At 36.0% G+C, this 20,801-nt stretch overlaps 2 protein-coding genes across 2 annotated transcripts in view; one reads left to right on the forward strand and one right to left on the reverse strand.

The window, feature by feature from the left end:
- LOC142981573 (serine/threonine-protein phosphatase alpha-2 isoform) overlaps nucleotides 1–13,206 on the forward strand; it is a 66,390-nt gene extending 53,184 nt beyond the window's left edge. Inside the window, exons 5-8 of the mRNA XM_076127578.1 lie at nucleotides 4,511–4,707; nucleotides 6,731–6,878; nucleotides 7,341–7,479; nucleotides 10,477–13,206. Coding sequence (XP_075983693.1) covers nucleotides 4,511–4,707; nucleotides 6,731–6,878; nucleotides 7,341–7,479; nucleotides 10,477–10,480 — 488 coding nt within the window. The 3' untranslated portion in view covers nucleotides 10,481–13,206. The remainder of the gene's footprint in view (nucleotides 1–4,510; nucleotides 4,708–6,730; nucleotides 6,879–7,340; nucleotides 7,480–10,476) is intronic.
- Nucleotides 13,198–20,771, reverse strand: LOC142981571 (putative odorant receptor 85e). Its single transcript, XM_076127576.1, has 8 exons — nucleotides 19,498–20,771; nucleotides 18,960–19,085; nucleotides 17,471–17,688; nucleotides 17,341–17,371; nucleotides 15,062–15,240; nucleotides 14,474–14,563; nucleotides 13,623–13,778; nucleotides 13,198–13,381 (listed from the first exon to the last, which is right to left on the reverse strand). Exons 1-8 carry the CDS (start codon nucleotides 20,015–20,017, stop codon nucleotides 13,325–13,327), a joined length of 1,377 nt encoding a protein of 458 aa, XP_075983691.1. The 5' UTR covers nucleotides 20,018–20,771; the 3' UTR covers nucleotides 13,198–13,324.
- Nucleotides 20,772–20,801: the final 30 nt, after the last annotated feature.

Below are 20,801 nucleotides of genomic sequence, written 5' to 3' on the forward strand. Positions count from 1 at the left end.
TTTCTCCATTGTAATTAAATAACAAAGGGAGTACTCTGATAGCAAAATAAATTGTTTTACTAGTACTTTGTAAGAAAATTCGGCATTATGATTGCGAAAGTTATTTGATTCACCTTTTTGTCGTTTGCGTCTGAACCTATACATATTATTATGTATTTCAACCTCGCATAATTCGTGTTAAAAGTTCGGTCGAATAACACAGAGTCATGTTGATTGACATCACCATATACACTTTAAAAACCTTAAAATGATGATGATTTGTAAATATCAAAATTGCCTGGTAATTGCCAATTCATTAAAAGCAACATAGACTGTTAATGGACTTTTAAAATGCTTTAAAAAAAGACGCACTCACTTATTACAATATGACTATATTATCGTAGACGAGTTTTATAAACAGCAGATGCGACGAACAACAAATTATATTCTGAAATTGACAAGCTGTCGGCATTTTCGACGCAGTTGACACCTGCAACAATATAACTTCGAAACTCTTCACACACATAGCTTCATCTCTTTCTATCCACATGTCGATATTCACCCTTAATCAAGCAACATGTAAACAAGTAAAACTTAACCCTCTGACATTATCAGGTCAGATAATTGAGGTCGATTAATTAATATTTACTACGTTCAGCTTCTACGTGTTTCGCTAAGTTCTCAACAACTGTCCAAGTATAATTTGCAGTCTGTTTTCGTGAGCTTCTAACGTCGAACTGATAAACTTTGCTGTTGAGTTCGTTAACAGTTCTTAAGATTACGGTAACTCAGTTTTGGATAGTTAATGACGGAGAAATTGGAGGGAAACCCACTCGCTACTATATTGATTTTGATTGGGAAATGTTTGCTAACAAAATTATTGAAAAACATCTAAAAATATCTAAGTGTCTTGCAAGTTTTTGTCATTAAGAAAGACGAGAGTAGATTTTTTTTATCAAATAATCGTCCTCCCGACTTGTCTGTAAAAACCCTAACGCAGCCAAAAACAATGTACACCAGTAAATTATCGTTATAAATAAATAAATTTATGAAACAATGTAAACAATTTTTATCAAATTATTACACATAGGCGAGATGGAAGCAATTTGGCTCCCGTCCAATATTTCTATCGCGTAATCAAAGTTAGGTATCTTTAGATAAGATACAGAAATAATCTAATACTGCATATTACAACAGAGTTTTGGTAAAGGCAAATAAAGGCTAAGACTACTGAATGATCGTTCAAATTGCGTAGTTTGCTTTTTTTTTTTCAAAAATATGGCCCAATTCGCTACCTCTAAATAAACGCGACCTTCGTTATTTATTTTTAATCCTGTCCCAATTTCCTTTCAATATTGAAGCTGGCCATTTATAACGAGATCCATTTTGAGTAAAGCTACCCTTGTTTAAGCCCTACGTTTCAAGGACATTTAGGTGATACTATTGATCTTTGCGCTGAAGCTGACTGTGTATTTGGCACCGTTTTACAACCATTTAGCGAAGAACCCCTGCCAAAAAGCCTTTATATCGTACGTACCTTCTACTTAGCTATTTCAAAATGCTTAGAAATTTTAACAACTGTTTTCATGGAAATTCTTTGTTCTCATTCGTAAATATTATCGTATTGTAGTTGAAATAAAGTTAGTTTTTAATGTACAACGTGAAATTGTATTTTGCTTTGTACATTTTTTTCTTTTGTCTTTAAAAGAAGGCACTAAGTAGATTTTGTTAAGTCCCTTTATCTTCTTGATAAACGACTTGAGCCTCTTCACGTTTCGCTTAACATCTTGTCTCATTATACCCCTCCCTAAATCCTTAACTGAAGTAGCACGCAGTTTTAAGTACTTTTATGACATACTCAACACTTGGGACTGACTAAAAAGCTTTAGAAAAAGAAACTGTTTCGAAAGACAACAAGTTACTGAGAAAATTACGCCAGCCTAGCCGGTCCGAATACAACCAATAGAGTTGAAGACTAAAAGATTACGTATCCCTCAACTGTTCTTTACTGCTCCCCAAAGTAGTATTGTCTTTATACATAACATTTATATTTCAAACTGAATGTAGGCTTCGCATCTTACCCACAGTATCGTTAGTAATTTATTTAAACTACACTCTCGCTAGCAAATGGTTGGCTATATTCAGAACCGGGCCCCGTTACGACTCCCAGGTTTCAACTTAATGAATTTAGCACGTCTTAAGAAATATGCTGGAACTTTGTACCGAATTTACGATGTGATGTCTAAACTTTAAACTTTGGTAATATCTAACAAGTGATACATGTGTGCATTATGACTTTAAAGGTCGAGGTTTTCAAAGCGGGGGCGTGAGTAATGGTCTGACATGACTTGTATATCCACTCAATTCAATTGCAACTTTCTTAAGTAAATATTTTTGCCAAAAATGTTTGTAAGTATCAAATCTTTAATAAGAATGTCTTCGTTTGCTGCAAACACAATGAACAGGAGATGACGTTTTCTCCTCGTTCGAGAATGTTCCGTGCAGGGAAGCGTTGTTGATACACGACGCGAGCACATAATCACGAATCATCCGGTCCAATTTCCCGACAACAGGCTCTCTAAGTTTCCCTCTCGCCTTATTGAACACAACACCGTTACAGCGCAAATACGAACACAATTTACAACTTTGAAAAGCTATTTTAAGCTCTAATCTACCTCCCAAATTCATGTAATTGGAAAATGACTACAACATTTCTTCATCCAAAAGTAATCTCACTGTATTATTCTTTAAACGACTTTATGAAGCCTACTCGAAGAGATAATATGTTGTTTTATATCAAAAGATTTTCCACGCTTATAAAATTCAACGATCAAGAAGGGTCTGCTATGTTGAAAGGTTTCAAACGAGATTGGTCAGGCCTACTCGAGTGAGAAAAGTCCTTTGTAATCAAAAACAGACAGGCTAAACATTCTTGTATACGAAACTATTCATCTTCCAGTTCGATAGTTTCATAAAGACAAAGAGTAATTAATACCACATGTATAAAAACTGCTTGTGTATGTTTTTCCCCACTATCAGTTACATAACAGTGACCTAGAAAGGTCAAGGCGTCAAGGTGTCAATACTGATAGTGATAACCTGTGTCATTACTAAGAATCACACGATAGGATTGTGATTCTTCCTTTACACGACACTTATACACCTTCACATCGTGTGCATAATATTTACTAACCGTATCAATGATATAAGTTTCTATCATTCGGTCAGCAGGGGCAAGTTGGAAGGTCTTTCAGTAGATTTTGATGTAGTAAATATTTATGTGTATTGTATGCTTCCCTTAAGATAGCACAGACTATTATTATGTAGTGTCATATAACATTTACTTCCAATTGTTCCTAAATTCAATGTCATACGAAGTAATAACATCCTACGAAGTATATTAGTCAAGTCTATCCCAATATTATTGAGATCTAAACATTTTAATCTCAGTAGTCCCCTTTAACACCTCCATAGCCCATACCTGATTCTTATTATGTCGCAAAACTATCTTAATAAATAATCTACTTAGTAAAATGTTGAACATCTTAACAAGTTTGGTCAAAGCTTCTCACAAGTCGCCTAGAGAGTCCCTCGAGGCGTTATTTATTTACGAACGAAGTCTGAGTACTACTTAGACGCATGGTGTCAACGATCTCTCTGCGTACTCTCATGAATCATAATTTTGACATAATCGATAGTGCCACGACGCCTCTCAAATAAGAATGTAGCGAATGAAGATTTAGTTTTGGCAGTAGATCTGTAGAATATATTAACGATAGACTTCAAAAATGCTTTTGATGTCTCCCTTATTCTGTTCTGGTTGAAAGTTATTGGCATTGAAATTTACAACAATACTCGATCATGCTTTATAGATATTTCTTCAGAATTCTATTTTTTTTTTAACAAACATATGCGTCATTTAAGATTATTTGACTGATGATACCTATCCATATAAATGTTTAAGAGATACTCCTTAATTCTAGTCTCATTTTACGTTAGCCGCAGTATACAATTTTTCGATATAAACCCGCAGAATATATTCAAGAGTCCTCAAAGGTCCTATGAAAATATATATATATTCCATTTCAGGCTGTAATAATATTTTATTTAGTATCACAAGTTACACGTGTAGCAACGGAAATGCTTAGATTTATTTTTATGGGTCAAAGATCGGCTTATTTATTGATACACACTTATACGGTATATTCAGATCCTTGTAAAATATGTTGTGTTTTTATAAGGCAAATTTTGTTTTCTTGAACCAATGAACTCGTATAGAAATAATTTAAATTAAAATCTTTTGCTTTTATGTACATTATTCATCGATATTATTTACTATAAGCTATTAGCCTTCTTCCATTTCTACAATCATGGTTCGTTGATTCATTTATCATATGCTACGGATATTGGTCAACTGAGTATCAAAGAAGTTTAAGCAGCCCGAATTCTACTCTGATCTACAGCTACCCTAGATTTTTGAAACAGATAATTGAACTACCAAAGTATTTATTTTCTTTTCCACTTGTTACAGTTGACGAGAAGATATTCTGCTGCCACGGCGGTCTGTCTCCGGACTTGCAGGCGATGGAGCAGATCCGGCGGATCATGAGGCCGACCGACGTGCCCGACCAGGGCTTGCTGTGCGACCTGCTGTGGTCCGACCCCGACAAGGACACCGCAGGGTGGGGCGAGAATGATCGCGGCGTTAGTTTTACATTTGGCACTGAGGTAAGACCCTTTAACACTACTGTTTAAAAAATTCTTATTGAAGGGAAAGGGAAGCGTCGTAAGGGTATTTGTGTAGCGATTTTTCAAAACCACTTGTATTGTTTCAATAAATCTAATTGAAGGGAAATGAATGGAATTTAAGGGGTTTTGCGTGATCGTTCTTCAAGCAGCTGTTAAAGGACTGTCAAGTTAAACATTTGGTCAGCGTTATACACTAGATACTAATTCCTTTTTCGGTAAGAAGAGAATCTTCTTCTTGTCGTATAGTTAGTGGTCAACCTATTGTCAAAGTTGTTCATACCGCCCGAAGGCCTTTGACGTGGCTTAACGACTGTTATCTTAATTGGCAACAACCGGGACCAACTTTTTACGTGCCCTCCGAACCACGGGGACGCCCTGTTCAAATACCACTATGCGGTCACCCATCTATGGAAAGACCGCGCCAAGGTTTGGTTAACCCACAGGTCGTTTATCGACCGGTGAGTGCAACTGGCTACGAAATGAATGAGAATGCTACTGTGTAACATACACAATTGAATAGCCTATGACTGGTTAGAATTTTTTACATCTTTCCTTGTTCCTTGAAGTTCCTTGAAGATAGATTATATCCACAGAATGTTCACGAATTCTCCATCTTTAGTTACTTCAAATGTTGTGTTTACTCCATACAAATATCTGTAATGAAACTTTTAGCACATAAAAGCTCATCGAGCATTGTTTATACTGTTCATTTGTCTGCGCGATATTATGTAAATGGGTGGCCCCGATCGGGAGCTGTGCAAAGGGATTTAACATTTAATTAGTATTCGTATTCACGTTCGCGAGTATTAGCGGGATTATATGAACGAATAATGTGAAAGTCGCCACTAAACACAGATATATTTCTATTGAATTCGGAATTTATTTGAGACTCATATTGCTCGCTAAATACGTCTACGTTTTTGTGAATTAATTAACGTACTTGGTGGTATTTATAGATGTTGTAAGGCGTTATTATTTCTATTTTAGTCTCGTAAGTACTTTTCGTATAATATAGCTACCAGGGCTTTTGGGATCTTAATAACATGATTACCTGTGTCTGAGGAAAATATTATTATGTTGCGATGATTTTGTTGTTTATGAAAACTAAAACTACTTAACATTTTTGTGAAATACGGTACAACACGAAAGTATGGCAGTAACTAAAATCAGGAGAGGTCAAGTCGTCCCTCTAAATGTCTCTTTAACTATCTATATTAGTATTATTCTGTTTGCTTAATAATTTTTCTATAAAGAAAAAAAACAGTATAACACGAAGGCAGCTTTATACAGGTACTCTTAAATCGCTTTACAATACATAAGTGAAACACAATCGCGAATTGTCTGTAAGTAAAAGAAAGCATCGATAAAGGAAGTCAATTAGCGCAAAGGTGATATTAGATGAAACAATCGTTATCAAAGCAACGTGTATCAGTGTGACAGTGATAGTGTGACACAAACAGTTCACGTTTGACCTTTACGTCTTGATATGTCGACGCCGTCTGACGCTTGTATTTGTGTTTGTGTTAGATAAATATATGTTTGTCATTGTATACTTGAACGTTTATCCTGTAGGGGGTATTTTTTTGACTATAGACAATATAAAACTTGCAATTCCGATGCAACTAATATATTATACTATAACCTGTATTTGTGAAAAATAGTATCCGTCACACGAAGAACTAGGCTTGTTATATCAACCAGTGTGTAATTTTAATTATTTTTAGAGCTAACGTTCAATTCACTAGTAATAAAAACTTTTTTACTAAAATATTCAGCAATCATAAACCAAAAATGAAACTTCGTCTGGTTTCGATCTTTTCTATTGGTTGTTTTACCAGAAATGTCTACTGCGTTAGAGCTGCGTTAAAATAGGCTAATCAGTAAATTATCCCTTAACTTTCCGCCTCCAGGAATTCAGTTTTACTTATCTATCCAACATATTTTCTTAATTAGAAGTATATAGTATTTTTTTTTACTTATACAATTTTATTGTAATTTGCAGGTGGTAGGCAAGTTCCTGTCGAAGCACGAGTTTGACCTGATATGCCGCGCGCACCAGGTCGTCGAGGACGGCTACGAGTTCTTCGCCAAGAGGCAACTCGTCACGCTCTTCTCCGCGCCCAATTATTGCGGCGAGTTCGACAATGCCGGTCAGTACAATAAATATGTCTATAATTTTGTGTTAATACGTTCGGGAGCACGTACAGCAGGTACTTAAGAAAATAGCTGTAATTTAAGGTTATAGCTTAAAATGCTGTGCTGTCCAGATTCTAAGATCTGTTTGCTTTTTCAGTAGTTTTTACTTGAAAGGGTATTATAATTAAACACATACTCCATTAAAACCTTTTTTGTTTATAATCTCGAAGCAGCTAAAGAATAAAGTTACCTCTCTGAGAAACATTGATTCAGGTCCCAGCTTTTTGTGCGTGCCGTAATATAATATATGTTTCGCAGCGTTTATATAACTCATTTATGAGTGATCCTATTTTATAACTATGATACATGAATGTTTTCAAACGGAGAGCTTTACCTAGTTCCGAATCTGCCAATCCCATATTACATTAGTAATTGTATGATTCACCATATCTAACATCAATTGTTGTTAATTCCAGGAGCCCTAATGTCAGTGGACGAGACACTGATGTGTTCGTTCCAAATCCTGAAGCCGGCGGACAAGCGCAAGTTGTACTCGGGCCTCAACATGGGCCGCCCCAACACGCCGCCGCGCGCACAGCCCAAGAACAAAAAGAAGTGAGTCTCTTACACAACAATACTCGACATTACAACCCTAGCACGCAGGGCTGCCACTTATACAACGTGACGTTAAAGTCTAGAAGAAATAATTACGTAAATTTGTGACGTTTGGATCGCGAATGTTATTCCTCTGATAACATGAATATGGAATAGCTGGTCCTTGATAATTTAATGCTTTTATCGTATTGACAGATAATAAAAGTTGGTGAAATTTGACATGAAATTGGTTTTTAAAAGTATTGAAAATTGTTGTTTGTGAATAGAATATATTTACGTATACAGTGATGTAAGCATTTTTCTAAACTTTTATGTCACGCTGTAAGTACTGTACAATTTATTTAGACCGGAGCTAACTAGCTCATAATTTTTGTAATTGACAACCCTGTACACAGTAGGGTTGACACTCAATTTGCCAATAGCAGACTGATCAAAAGGTACATTGTCTCGACAAGTCAATGGCGTGGCTGGGAACTAAATAGAGCAAGCTAAAAATGTTAATAACTTTATTAAAATAGTTTTAAATACTTTAGTAGCTTTTCCAATAAATTAGATGGGAATTCTATAGCTTATATAAAACATAGTAAGGGTCTAACCACTGTTATTCAGTGTATAATATTAAGGTACTTTATTAATGTATTTAACTTGCTCAATTTCCACGCTATTGCTAACTCACGTACAAAGTTAGCTAGTTTCTGAAAGACCCTAATCAAACTTCAAAGACGCAGTCTTCAAAAACCGACTGACAGTTTGAAAGATGGGTGACATAACTAGAAATTTTACTCGAAGTTTTAATAACCTTTTCAAGTTATTTGGCCATTTGTATACAAAGCTATGTAAATCTCCGATAGTCAGCGAGTTTAGCCTTCAAGCGACTAGCGCCGTACAAATTCGTTAAGGTTCGTACACGAGTCGCATCGCCGACATTCGTCCCGCGACTGATTTTGTATGACGGTAATCGCTTGAAGACTAAAATCATTATCTGCCTTTACACACACGCTCTTTCCTTTTTTGTTTCACGCGCGAAAGAGTGTGTGTGTGTGTGTAAAGGCACCTATCGAGTATCGAAGACTTACATAGCCTTGTGTACGAAGGCCCTAAATCAACCAGAGATTTTTAATTTCACAACTGTACTGACAACCCTAGCACTATAGGGTCATCACATTCGATCAAAATTGTACCAAATGTCAACATACAGTAGGGTTGTCGAAAATATAATGTATAAATAATGGGGCGTAAATGTTTTTGTCTGTTTAATGTAATATTTGAATGCAGTGGTGTATGTCCGTGAAAATAAGAATAAATTATTTGTAAGCGAAATCTTTGTGGTTTGAATTTCGGGGTCTATAACTAGTGTTATAGTAGGCCGAGTATCCTTTTTAAATTGTCCAAGTGAAGGGCAATAATACCCAGTAATTTTTAAGGTAAAATAAGATTTTTTTAAGATGATTCACTTTGATATTTTTTTTTGGTAGATATTTACTTAGTAGACAACATTTTATTAATTCATTGCTTTTTATTCATTTTGGTTAGTTTCTAGAAACTAATTCTGCAGATACATTAATAGGTATTTTTTTTTTGTTTCATTTATTTTATAACGTACCTTTGCTTCAAAGACACAAGTACGAGAAATATTAATTATTATAACATTTGAAATATCTATAATACTATATTTATTTATACTATAATCTTGATTAGCAACACACAGTTAACAATTTTTAGGCAGAGAGACCAGAGAATTATATGATTATTATGTTTATATATTTTAATATTTATATTTTCTACAGAGACCTTATATGAAGCGGTGAACAAAGGTACTATTGTATGCGCGTGCGTTTGATGCATTTTGTGTCGTTATTTAACAATTCACTTGCAAATATACATAGCACATATGTTTTATACATAGCACAGTAGCTTAGTAAAATTGATAGTAAAATAAAATGAACATTGTCGGTCTTGTGGAGATTACGTTTTGTAGGTTATATTTTTTTAATTGAGGAGGTATTTTTTCATTTAGTGTTTTCTCGGAAAAAATGATTTGGTTATGTTAGTGCTATTACGGAAAGATATACACAGTCTAAGTATGTTTAGTTCTACGGTATTTTAAATCATGCCTGTTAATCCGATTTTCGAAAGTATTATTATTATGTTTCTACTCTATACTTGGGTTAAAATTAATAAAATAGCATGGTCATAAAATGTTAGCTAAGGTACATCTTTTTCTAAATTATTTTCTTTTTTACCACTAGACCGACTTAACAGTGTGATTAAATTTTAAATATTGGACATTACTTATTTACTACAAAACTATTGGTTATACTAATCTTCACGAAGCTAACGAAACTCGTCAGAAATAATTATAAAACTACATGCGACGACATTTATTTATTCCTTGTATAAATATCTTATTTTTAAGTTTTTGTGCGTTGGTTTCGGTGCATGTGAATTTGTACAATGTGCCCCAGTTTCATGTCTATAAATATATAAGAAAATGTTGTTTCTCATTAATTTTGTAATGTACCTGTATAATGTTATAAGCCCAATTCTTAACTAATCTTGTCACGAACCAATCATTGGATCTAGCGCGCGGTAATATTATAAGACAAGGAGCTTCGTATTTATTATAACTTTAGGTTGCTTACCTCATAAGCGAAGTTGGGACAAATATAGATTATTCTGCTGAATAAATAGTAAACTGAGTGAAGGGCCAAGGTTTTCCTTTGTCCGAAAATAGAAAGAGTGATTTTGACGTATTTATAGAAAAAAAAACAGAAAATATGTCAAAACCGTGCGTCAAAATTATATCTCGTTGACTATTTGTGGATAAATCAGCCCTAAGTCTGCGTTTTTTATTTCAAGGCGGTCTGAATTAGTAACATTTTATTTGTGTGTATATGAAAGCAGATACTTGCCTTATAAACATTACAGCGCGCTAGATCACATTATGCAAACATCATCTCACGAAATATTTTCTGTTTGTTCCCGATGTGGCTACAGTTAGCCGCCCGCAGCTATCGCCGACCGCAAACACGCATGGATCCCACACCCAGACCCAACACCTACATCTGACTCTAATACCTGGCTCCGATATCGTCAGAACTAAACACAACACGAATACGTGTTGTTACAACTATCTACCGATCATCCATCGATAATCGATTGACTACAACCATCGAAATACTTATTAATATTCGATAGATCAGTCGCAACTATCTTACGATTGATGACCGATAGATGGCTCTAAATATCTATCGATTATCTACAAACATCGACCGATGATCGGTTGATCGCTGTAACAACACTAACCATTTTGCCATACATTTTGCCAACGTTTCTACATTTATACCGAAGCAAAACTTTAAAATGTAAAAGTTCGTGTTGGTGTTTCATTTGATCAAGTTGTCGAGATGTTTCACTCCAATTTCATTCATCAATACATTAGTGGAATAAATTAGGTTTAGTTTAACATTAAAACTCATTCGAGTGAAACAATCTCGTTGTGTTTTTGTATGAAATAATATACTGAAAGATCCGTTAAGATTAATGTATGACAAATCCTCTTTAGGTAACTTAGTATAGGCTACGAAAAAGTCTTTCAGTCTTAGAAAGTACTCTGGGAATCCATCGCCGGCTAAACGTCGCAACGAACACTCGTTCTGTGCAGTCCATCGATCAGTCTATACGATTTTTCGTTGCGATTAGTCGTTCAAAACTTAGATGTAAAAAATTTGGCTACGCAAAATGCTTTTGGCATTGTGTTCTTGTAAATTACGGAGGCTATGTGTCGATATACTATTAAATACAAATAAATGATTAAACTATGACCGTAGTTTGGGATAAAAATATCCTCAAAATGTTGAACACACCTGCCTCCGTGATATTAGAACAAAACAATCATCAACTAACTTATTTTATGGGCTACAAAACATTTTGTAAGTTTTTATAGATGTGTAAAATGAAATTTTAATTGTCAAGTATTATTTACAGCTATGCTGCTCTCTGTTTTTTAATTGGTCACACAAATATTGTTAATGTTCTAGGGTGAACTGAGCGGGTAGTCTGATGTTTACTTTGATTCAAAAGTAAGAAAATTTACAGTTGAAAAGGTTTCTTATGAAGTCTTGAAGGTAAACCCGCTTAGTTTGTTCTAGTTAATGTAGGTAAAGTCCTCCACGCATGTTCTATGTTGATCAATTGCTGGACGATTGTGTCCAGTCGGACGTGTGCGTACGGACTATAAACATTACTTTGAAAACTGTAAATTATATTTAAATGCATCATTTTACAGCTAAGTTGACAAACTAATAGTGTAATCGCCTAATGACAAGTTTTTGTTTCTGTTCGCTGTCAAAAGATGCGTTTAAATAGTTACGTTTCTGTTTGAGGGTAGTTCGAAATTCTACATTCACACAGTCGATGTGTTTGTTTATTCAAAAGATCAATGTATTTTTTATTTTTTTAACAGTTGCTGTAGATTCCATAAATATTAGTAGCCAACCTGCCAATGTTATTATTTAATTAAATGGCGGTCTAGTATTCGGCTCTGGGACTCGTTGGGCGTTTTACATGTGGACGGATGCGTCTTAGTATGCTGCATATAAAGATAATGTCTGTGCGAATGCGTGTATGTATGACTGGACCTCGGTGTGCTTGTGTCGTATTCAATATTCAACAAGTAATGTAAGCTAGCGCGCGGCTCCAACTTCGCCGCAACAACGCAAAAAACATTTTTTTATTGAGATTATTTCGTACGTCTTAGTCGAAGTTGCAATCGCGAGTCGCGGTTAATATTAATGACAAGAAATTCAATGATGAAAATATTGCAAGTCTATGATAAGTAGTAAGCATAAATATCGTAACGAAGCTGTAGTATGTTGATAATATAATGAACAAACGTTGCGCCCACACTATTGGACACACTTGGTTTCAAGGATAAGTGCGGTATTGTCGTGTAAACAATCGGATTAGTCTTCCTTTCGATACAGTCTGGCCACTCGATAAGTCAGAGAATACATTCCCCACATATAATAAACATAATGTAAAGTAAAAATGATACAACAATAATTGTATATCTTATTCTATGTATCGTGTAAACTGTCATTTTAGTACATAATAAAGTAATTTCAAGCGAACGCGTGTTTTCATCCCAGTAATGTAGTTACTTACGTGCATTTACAGTTTAAGTTATATCGGCTTAGTGTTAACTTAGGCGTACAGTAAGTTAGCCAAGTGGACAATGTGTGGGGCGTATTTAGTTATAAACGATACACCGTCCGCCGGACGAATAGTTCTGTGTAGCGTTGCTTATAACCCTAGCTCTTATGCGATCTAGCGATTCGCACCTTACTGCTTTACGCGAATAACTAAATGGTCGCTTAAATTTGTTTACACCCACTGACGGTTTTAAACGTTGACCTAACAAAATTGGCATTTTAAACGTTTCTTACAAATGCGCACAATAGTGTCGTTTTAAATTAGATTTTCATGGTTTAAATTTAAATAGCAACGGTCAAAATCATCAGTGTTGCCAAACTCCACCGATAGTTACCATACTAAAAAATAACGGTCGCATAAGAATGACGGGTGGCGATAACATTGAGTTTTTTATTTAATTGCTATTGAATGTGTTAGACTGATACCAGCGGCAGAGAGCCGATCTAATTGAATCATTGATCTATGTATGAAAAGAATTGTATATTAATTTCTTAAATAAAATACTTCTGAAATTTTGTATCTTTTATTTACTGTACTCCTAATAATAACCATGTTTTTAACTGAATACTAATTAATTATTCAGTGAGAGCAAAATCTACTGCAAAATAGGGAAATCATCTATTTTTTTCTGTTACTTTTCATTTACGTTGACTAGCAACGTGTAATACGAGAATGAAGTCTTGATAATCTGAAAAAATAAAATAAACCTCTGAAATAAATTGTATGACAAAAAAACTACTTCTCAGGGGACACAATGATATCAAGCGATAACGAATGATTTCACTTGACATAACATAAACTACTCATGGGGATCGGGCGAGGTGACGGACTGGGTCCGGCAAACGTCGCACCACTTCACCCGTAAGGACTAGGAGAGGAATTTTGTTCTGGCTTAATCAATTAAATGAATATTCAAATAAAATACATACAACAACAAAAGTATGTAGATCCATTCGTAAGAAGCGGCCGGCACGCACGGCCACAGGTCGCTTGTTGGCAAGCAATATGTTCAGCAACACTCGACGAGGTCTCACTCCCATGGTGTGCCATGCGCTTTGATACGCCGCTGTCGACACCCGGTCAGCCTGAGGTAAGAAGTATTAGATATAGGCATAATAATAAAAAAGAAGTTCAGCGGGCTTATCACGTATCTCAGTTGACAGCTAGTATACGTCAAATCTATGGTCACTATTCAGTACATTGCTGCTTTGATGGTTGTCAAGTGAGATACGTGATAGCCTCCCTGATTAATAACAAATACGTGCTCGCATGACACGCATAATTTCCTATAATAAATATTTTGAAAGACCGCACTTGGCCAGCGTGGTGGACTCAATGCCTAACTCCTCATTCTTTCGGGAGAGGAACCTTGCCCAGCAGTGGGACGTATGTATCAACATGTAAAAAAATATGTCCAATGTTTTTATATCCTGCTAAAATGCTTTAAATTTCAAAATCAGTCCTCACACCTTCTGCGAGATGACTGGAGTAGTTATTTTTAGCTAATTTTCAATGCTACTAAGTCATCCCTTTTATGCGCATGGAATTCGGTTTTCCTGCAGGGAAATCCCCGAGAGGTCATTGCCATGCAGCCGGTAGAGAAATAAATATGCTATGGATTCCTTCATGGTAAGATTGATCCAGAATACATGCCATTGGCGGGATTCAGAAAAAGGTTTTGGCTGTAATCTACTACCAAGCGCAAGTTGGTTGTTTGATAGAACTTAGTTGTCGGCCGTGGACTCTCTAAGTCAAGTTTATGTTTATTTCTCTGACTCACCTGCAAAATGATCTGGTTTCCATAATAACAATACACGAAAATGTCCAGCGCAACCGCAGCCAAATATTCTACAGTGATCATCTCGAATTTCTGCGAAAAAGTAAAATTAGGAATTGATCATAGAGCTTGTTAAACCTTTGGCCCTATTTAATTGTGCCCGCTATCGCCCTGGATGTCTTTACATAATAATATTATTATTGTAAAACAAAGTACTTAGTCGGTTGGTCTGTCTGCTCGAAAACGACTGATCAGCTTTTCATGCAGTTATCACTATTAGGCAAAGTGATTCATGTGGAAAGTTTTATTGTACCTAAATATGACACATTAATTAATTATTAATGGACATATCGCACCCCTAGATGAAAACTCCACTAAATCAAAAAAACATTTTTTTCAGAAACTAATAAAAACTGATTTTGAATATCTTAGAAAATCAGTTTTTATCAGTTTCTGAAAAAAAATACAGTTTCTGGAATGATGATGACTTCCGAAGATGAAAGAAGGAACTACGGACTGAGTTCGAAGGACGGGCAGAATGTCTGCCGAGATCGCTAGTTAATGAGAAAGCAATTTTCAAACAGTCCTCACCAAGGTTGCAGCATACAACAGCGTGCAGAGATACAACGTGACCTGTACTACTCTGAGCACCAGCAGAGGCGACACGAAACGCTCGAACATGTCCTTATACCGCGTCACCACCTGACACAAAGACGCACAGTCTCGCAGCGCGCTCGACGTCGCCATGTCGTATTCTGAACTGTAGATATCTGGGAGATAAGATGATGATTGGGTTAGAAACTTGGCTCGGGAGGGAGGTATATATTTATACTGGTAGTTGGTGCATTTTTATAGCTTTCTATAACTTTCATAATTTGGGGATCGACATAAAGTACCTACTGATAAGAGAAGATTAAGGACTGGCCGTTTTTCTCTGAAACCCAAGTACCGTACCTTTACGACTTCAATTTCCAAGGCAAATAACTAGGACTTCTGGATAGAGATTTTTAAAAACAAATTTTATAGATTTCAAGACCATCTCTCAAAATATTTTTTTTTCCTCCTTGCCTATACAGGGTGTAAATGACAGCTTACCGAAAACTTTACTGGTAAGTTTGTGACACTGTATGCGCGAAATTTACTCCAACGATATTTCTCGGAAATGATTGGTTCCCGAGTTAGTCATTTTTGAGCGTTCAATGTATAGTGAACAACGCGATGTATCTCCGCGCATGCCTACGTGACTTCTGGCGGCGGCGGCGCGCTGAGCGACGACATGTCGCGACGCGTCGTAGGTACATACGCGTACCACCACGTCTATGCGCTCACTTGTATGCAACGCTATCATTAGATAACAATCTTATGTATCGTTTATGGTATCGTAAGTAGGCCCGTATGTTACAATAGCTCATAGTAAAATTGTAAGTAGGTAGGTACTTACTTGGCTTACGTGAAATCAAACAATAATAGCAAAACGTAACCAATAATAAGGAAGTGCTAAAACAAATTGTTATCAATGTCTATCAACACGCAAATACCTGGTGTATGGCGAGAGTTTGAGTACCTTTGGATCCGGACGTACAGGTGCAGAGCACGCCGTGCACTTCCACGTGCTTCACCATACATAACACATCAACATTTCTTCCTATTTACGAACACAACTGCACTTTGAAAACAATAACAACAAAAATAATAACAATAAAAACACTAACAACTCAAAACCGGAACAATAACAAGTAATAATAAACAGCAGTTCACACACGACACGACGAATAGGACATAACGAACGACACCGGTGAAGAGCTTCCGTCTTCCGCGAGCGAATTGCTCGAACTATCGATCAAAGAGAGCCGCCGGCGCGGGCGCCTCTCCGCTCACTCGCGCCGCCCCTCGCCCGCGCCACCCGCTTCCTCCGCGCCGTCCGTGCGCGCGCCGCCGATTTGGTGACGAGCGACGAGTTAGGATCCCAGCGAGAGATTAGATTCAATAAAATATTGATGTGGCATTACTATTTTTACTTGTCACAGTTGTTACTGGTTGCATTGTAGTTTTATTCAAATACCAAATAACATTACAAACATTATTGATGTAAGTTTAAAAAACTTTGATATTTATAACATAAAATCAGCTTAAAGTAAATAAAATAAACACGAAACGTTTATTTAATTAAACCATAAAAAATGTAGGTACATACATAGAATTTTGCAAGAACAAATGGAACAAAGCGACAATACATGTTAAATTGTTTATTAGAGATTTTTATAGCGCTAAAGAATATCAATAGGATTTTTTGTTGTTCTGTATGTATTTGTACGTGTAATAATAAGATATCACACATTTTAAATCTTATGAATTTACCTTTTATCGGAGAGCGGGATAATTATGTAACTTTCATTTTTAACATAGAACAAATACTAAGTAACGCTGCATACTAGTGAGTGTGAGGTTGACAGCTGTGTGCGTAATCGTGTCTGTGTGGCGCGCGTAGGTACGCGGCGTGACGTCGACCGTCGCGGCCGGCCGCCGCCGCCGCCGCCGGCGCGGTGTCGTTGGCCGAACAGCTGATAGCGAATTTATACGTTGTTTTAATCCATTGCTGTTTTTTGTGAAAAACAGTAATATGACGGTTTTTTTTTTTCATATTCATGTTGCATTGTGTAGTATTAACGAAATAATACCAGAAAAAATAAAAAAAAACGCATAAAAAATCGGAAAAATCAAGAAAAAACCGATGAAAATTTTCAACGCCATAAGCACCAGAATCGTGTCTAAAGTCATTTTTTTTCGTTTTCGGTAGGCTGTCGTTTACACCCTGTATGACACTTAACTTATACTGAGCTACACCTTGGCTACCTGATTTATCTACTTACCATATTGAGTTTTAATATCTGCAGGATGAGTCTGAAAGAACAAAATTTTACAAAATTAAATTATTCGCTTCATATTACAAAATAAATCCATTATTTATAATTTTCAAATAAGATACTAAGCACATCGTACCGTCTTCTCATCATAGTGGTACACAGAGTCCTTCATTTCAGCAACATTATAGATGTAGTTATGTTTCTCATCGTGGAGTATGTCGGCGTGGGCTGCCACCAGCGCCGAGTGCTTGACTCCCTTCTGTAGAAGCGCTGTGTATCTTGCGTTACGTAGACTACAACATAGCAGGTCTAGTTGTCCACAGATCAGAATGGAATTTGATGCAAAGAAGACACCTGTAAAGGAAGGTAAGGAAATATCAGGTGTAGGTATTACTAGCACGAGTTCCAAAATTGAGTAGGGTAGGTAGTTGACTGCGCATCAAATCAGCTACTCTTTATGTAATGTCAAAAACACATTTTATTTTAGAAAAACGACAAAGAGGCGTCCTTTTGTATTTTAGTTAGGATCATAAAAGTGTCTCATTAATAATTTAAGCCTGTAATAATTTTAATCACAGCATTCTTCACGAAAAAAACTGCATAGCATGAGCATTTTAGTCCAACCTTCTACGAGTACAAGTGTAATAATTTTTCGTTAACCTAGTCAACTACCCTATTAAACACTTATAAATAATTAATCATTTTAACCCATTAATGTCCCACTGCTGGGCAAGGGTCTCCTCCTGTAATGTGGGAGGGGTTAGGCCTTGAGTTCACCTCGCTGGCCAAGTGCGGGTTGATTAATCATTTTAATCACGGAAAAAAAACGTATCAAACAGACTTAAGTTCAACTTTCTGTAATAACGTTAATCATCAGTGTTTACCACTCTCACTTCTTTTACGTTACACATCAACAAAACATGCCATAAACCAAAATTTTAAATGTGCAGACTGTTCCCTCAAAAAACCAACATTATGAAACCACTGAGAGTGATATTCCCTTAATCAATGTAATTTATCGTAGAGATTAAGTGAAAACAGTAGACAGTCAGACACCTAAACACTACATGACTCATAAACAAACACATAATCATACGATTATTGTGCGACTCTTCACTCCCAACTGAATGACCTACTTTCAAACGTTCGATGATTCATAACCTATCTATTTAGGTATTTAATTAAAATACTATTATTGGATTTATCGTTTTAGATGCTTAAGATTATAATAAGTATTGGTGTTTTTATTCTTTTTTTGTATCCAGAAATTAATGGTAAAGACAGAATTAAAATTATTACCTACTTCACTAACCCCCGGTTTCTGTGTACATTTAGCAGTAGTTCTATTCAATAGCGTTTTTTTTATCTGAGTTTTAACGCTATTAAATAGATAAACTAGCGCTAAATGTCCCTCAGAAACCAGGGGTAAATTAGGTAATTTAGTAATTAAGTCATGAACCTACACTTCGCCTGTCTGGTGAACTCAAGGCATAGCCTATGTATAGAAAACAGATGTATTCTTTTTTATAAGGCCCCCTCCTCCGCTTTCTCGTGCGGTAGAAAACTCTTCCCAACAGTGGGACAAACATGGGTAAAAAAAATGGTATTGCTTAAAATCTGCTCACCAAATTGTCCCATAGCAAGTCCGACGTACAACTGCGCTAGACACGACACAAGGAACACGATCTCATAGAACGGAGATCGAGTGATGTCCATGAAGATCCAACTTTGAAGAGGCTCATTGGTCCAGACTGTGAACATAATCATGAGTCACACTCAAATGCATAGAATGCTTACTCAAATAAAGAATTAGGGGTGTTTAAGTATCAAATAAGACACTTTTTTTAAAAAAGGCAACTGGGCTCTCACACTAATTGCCCCTTTATCGCGGAGGCTTTTACAAACATACAACAACGGACACAAAGCAAAACCAGACCCGAAATAACTGTCTGTGGATGACACAAATATTTGTTTCACGTGGGAATCGAACTCACGACCTGACTCACTGGTAGTGCCGTGGCGACAACCTTAACCACTCCGCTATGGACTGGAATTTAACTTACTTATCTGTCATTCGATCAAATCTATCTAAAGAGAGTGGGGAAGGTGCATATTTATGCCTAAATAAAGATATAATTTAAAATAAAATAGTTATATACTTACAATGAACAATAACAGGCATAGTCGCATACATAGTGACACTGAACATAGTGCACGCTGTATAAATCCTGCCAAACTTCCTCGCCGTCTTGCAGCTCTCAAACATCGTCATATTAGTCAGGCCCCTCGCCGAATGGTACTTGAAATTCTTGTCCATATACTCAACTAGCTCGTACAATTCTTCTCGATACATAGCGTAATACGCCACGATTATTAACGAAACCAATAACGGTAAGGAATCCGCAATTTTGTCCAAACTCGACATGATGTCCTCCCATTCGGTATACAAATGCACTGTCAACGCTACCGGGATATAAGTTAGAACAAATAAAACTATACCAAGATATGTATCGTTGATGATATTTCTAGATTCTTTCTCAGTTTTCGGGAATAAGTCCCAACAGGCGACGATTTTTAAAGGCTTTTCTATGTAGTCGATATATGGCTCGGGTCTTTCTGTATTTAGGGTCGTTTCTGGTATTTTTGCTTTTGGGAAAGTGGGGAAAAGACCGCGAATTTTCATGATTAGACTGTCAGTTCAAAAGACCAACAGAAAATAAATTTAACACAGAAGGCTGAATATAATGTAACTTTTAAAAACAATTTCGCGGTTTATGGGTAGGTAACTGTCAGATGACCAATTAGCGAAATAAAATAACAGCTAAGTTTTAAAACAGTTAAAGTCAAAATTCCGTCTGATAAGTTAAACAATACTTTATTATGAAGAGCTAAAACCGAGACTTTATATGAAAGAAATAAGCCGACGTGTACTCTAAACTTCCTAGAACCCTTTCGTTTAAAACACAGAATGAGTTAGCTTTCACCCTTTCCTGTATGAAAGGATTTCATACATAATTCATAGAGGTTAACAAGCATTGTTTGAAACTTCGATAATTTATATGAGGGCGATCCAATTACACGTAGTTTTAATTGGTATTTCACTAAAGTTGATAAATTGTTTGTAATTGGCTGAAATTAAACTTAAAATCACAACTTTAGTTGAAAACTACTTTACTAACAAAGCTAATTATTGAGTCTTTGCTGCTGTAATTTTAAATCATTTCCTTTAATCCTGTAGCAATTTTTAATATTACCTGCATTTTAGTTAAAAAAAAAAAAAAAAAAACTTAAACGCCGATAACTAAATGTCGCTGTGGACTTGCTCTGAGGTAGCTTTAGTTTCAAATCCGAGTCAAAACAAATATTTAATTTTGTACTACACACATCAACACATAGGTATAAGATACTTAGTTCGATTCAAAAAGAAAGAACAAAAAACATAAAAATGACTTACGCTGTAAGAAAGA

This window comes from Anticarsia gemmatalis, chromosome 20 (assembly GCF_050436995.1).
Source record: "Anticarsia gemmatalis isolate Benzon Research Colony breed Stoneville strain chromosome 20, ilAntGemm2 primary, whole genome shotgun sequence".
NCBI lineage: Eukaryota > Metazoa > Arthropoda > Insecta > Lepidoptera > Erebidae > Anticarsia > Anticarsia gemmatalis.

Excerpts from the sequence above, each read along its gene's own strand:
- LOC142981571 (XM_076127576.1), bottom strand. The coding sequence starts at position 20,017 with ATGAAAATTCGCGGTCTTTTCCCCACTTTCCCAAAAGCAAAAATACCA. Across the intron at positions 17,372-17,470 it reads ACCACTATGATGAGAAGACG|ACTCATCCTGCAGATATTAA; the intron begins GTACGATGTGCT and ends TTGTTCTTTCAG. Across the intron at positions 13,382-13,622 it reads ATCTACATACTTTTGTTGTT|ATTATCAAGACTTCATTCTC; the intron begins GTATGTATTTTA and ends TTATTTTTTCAG.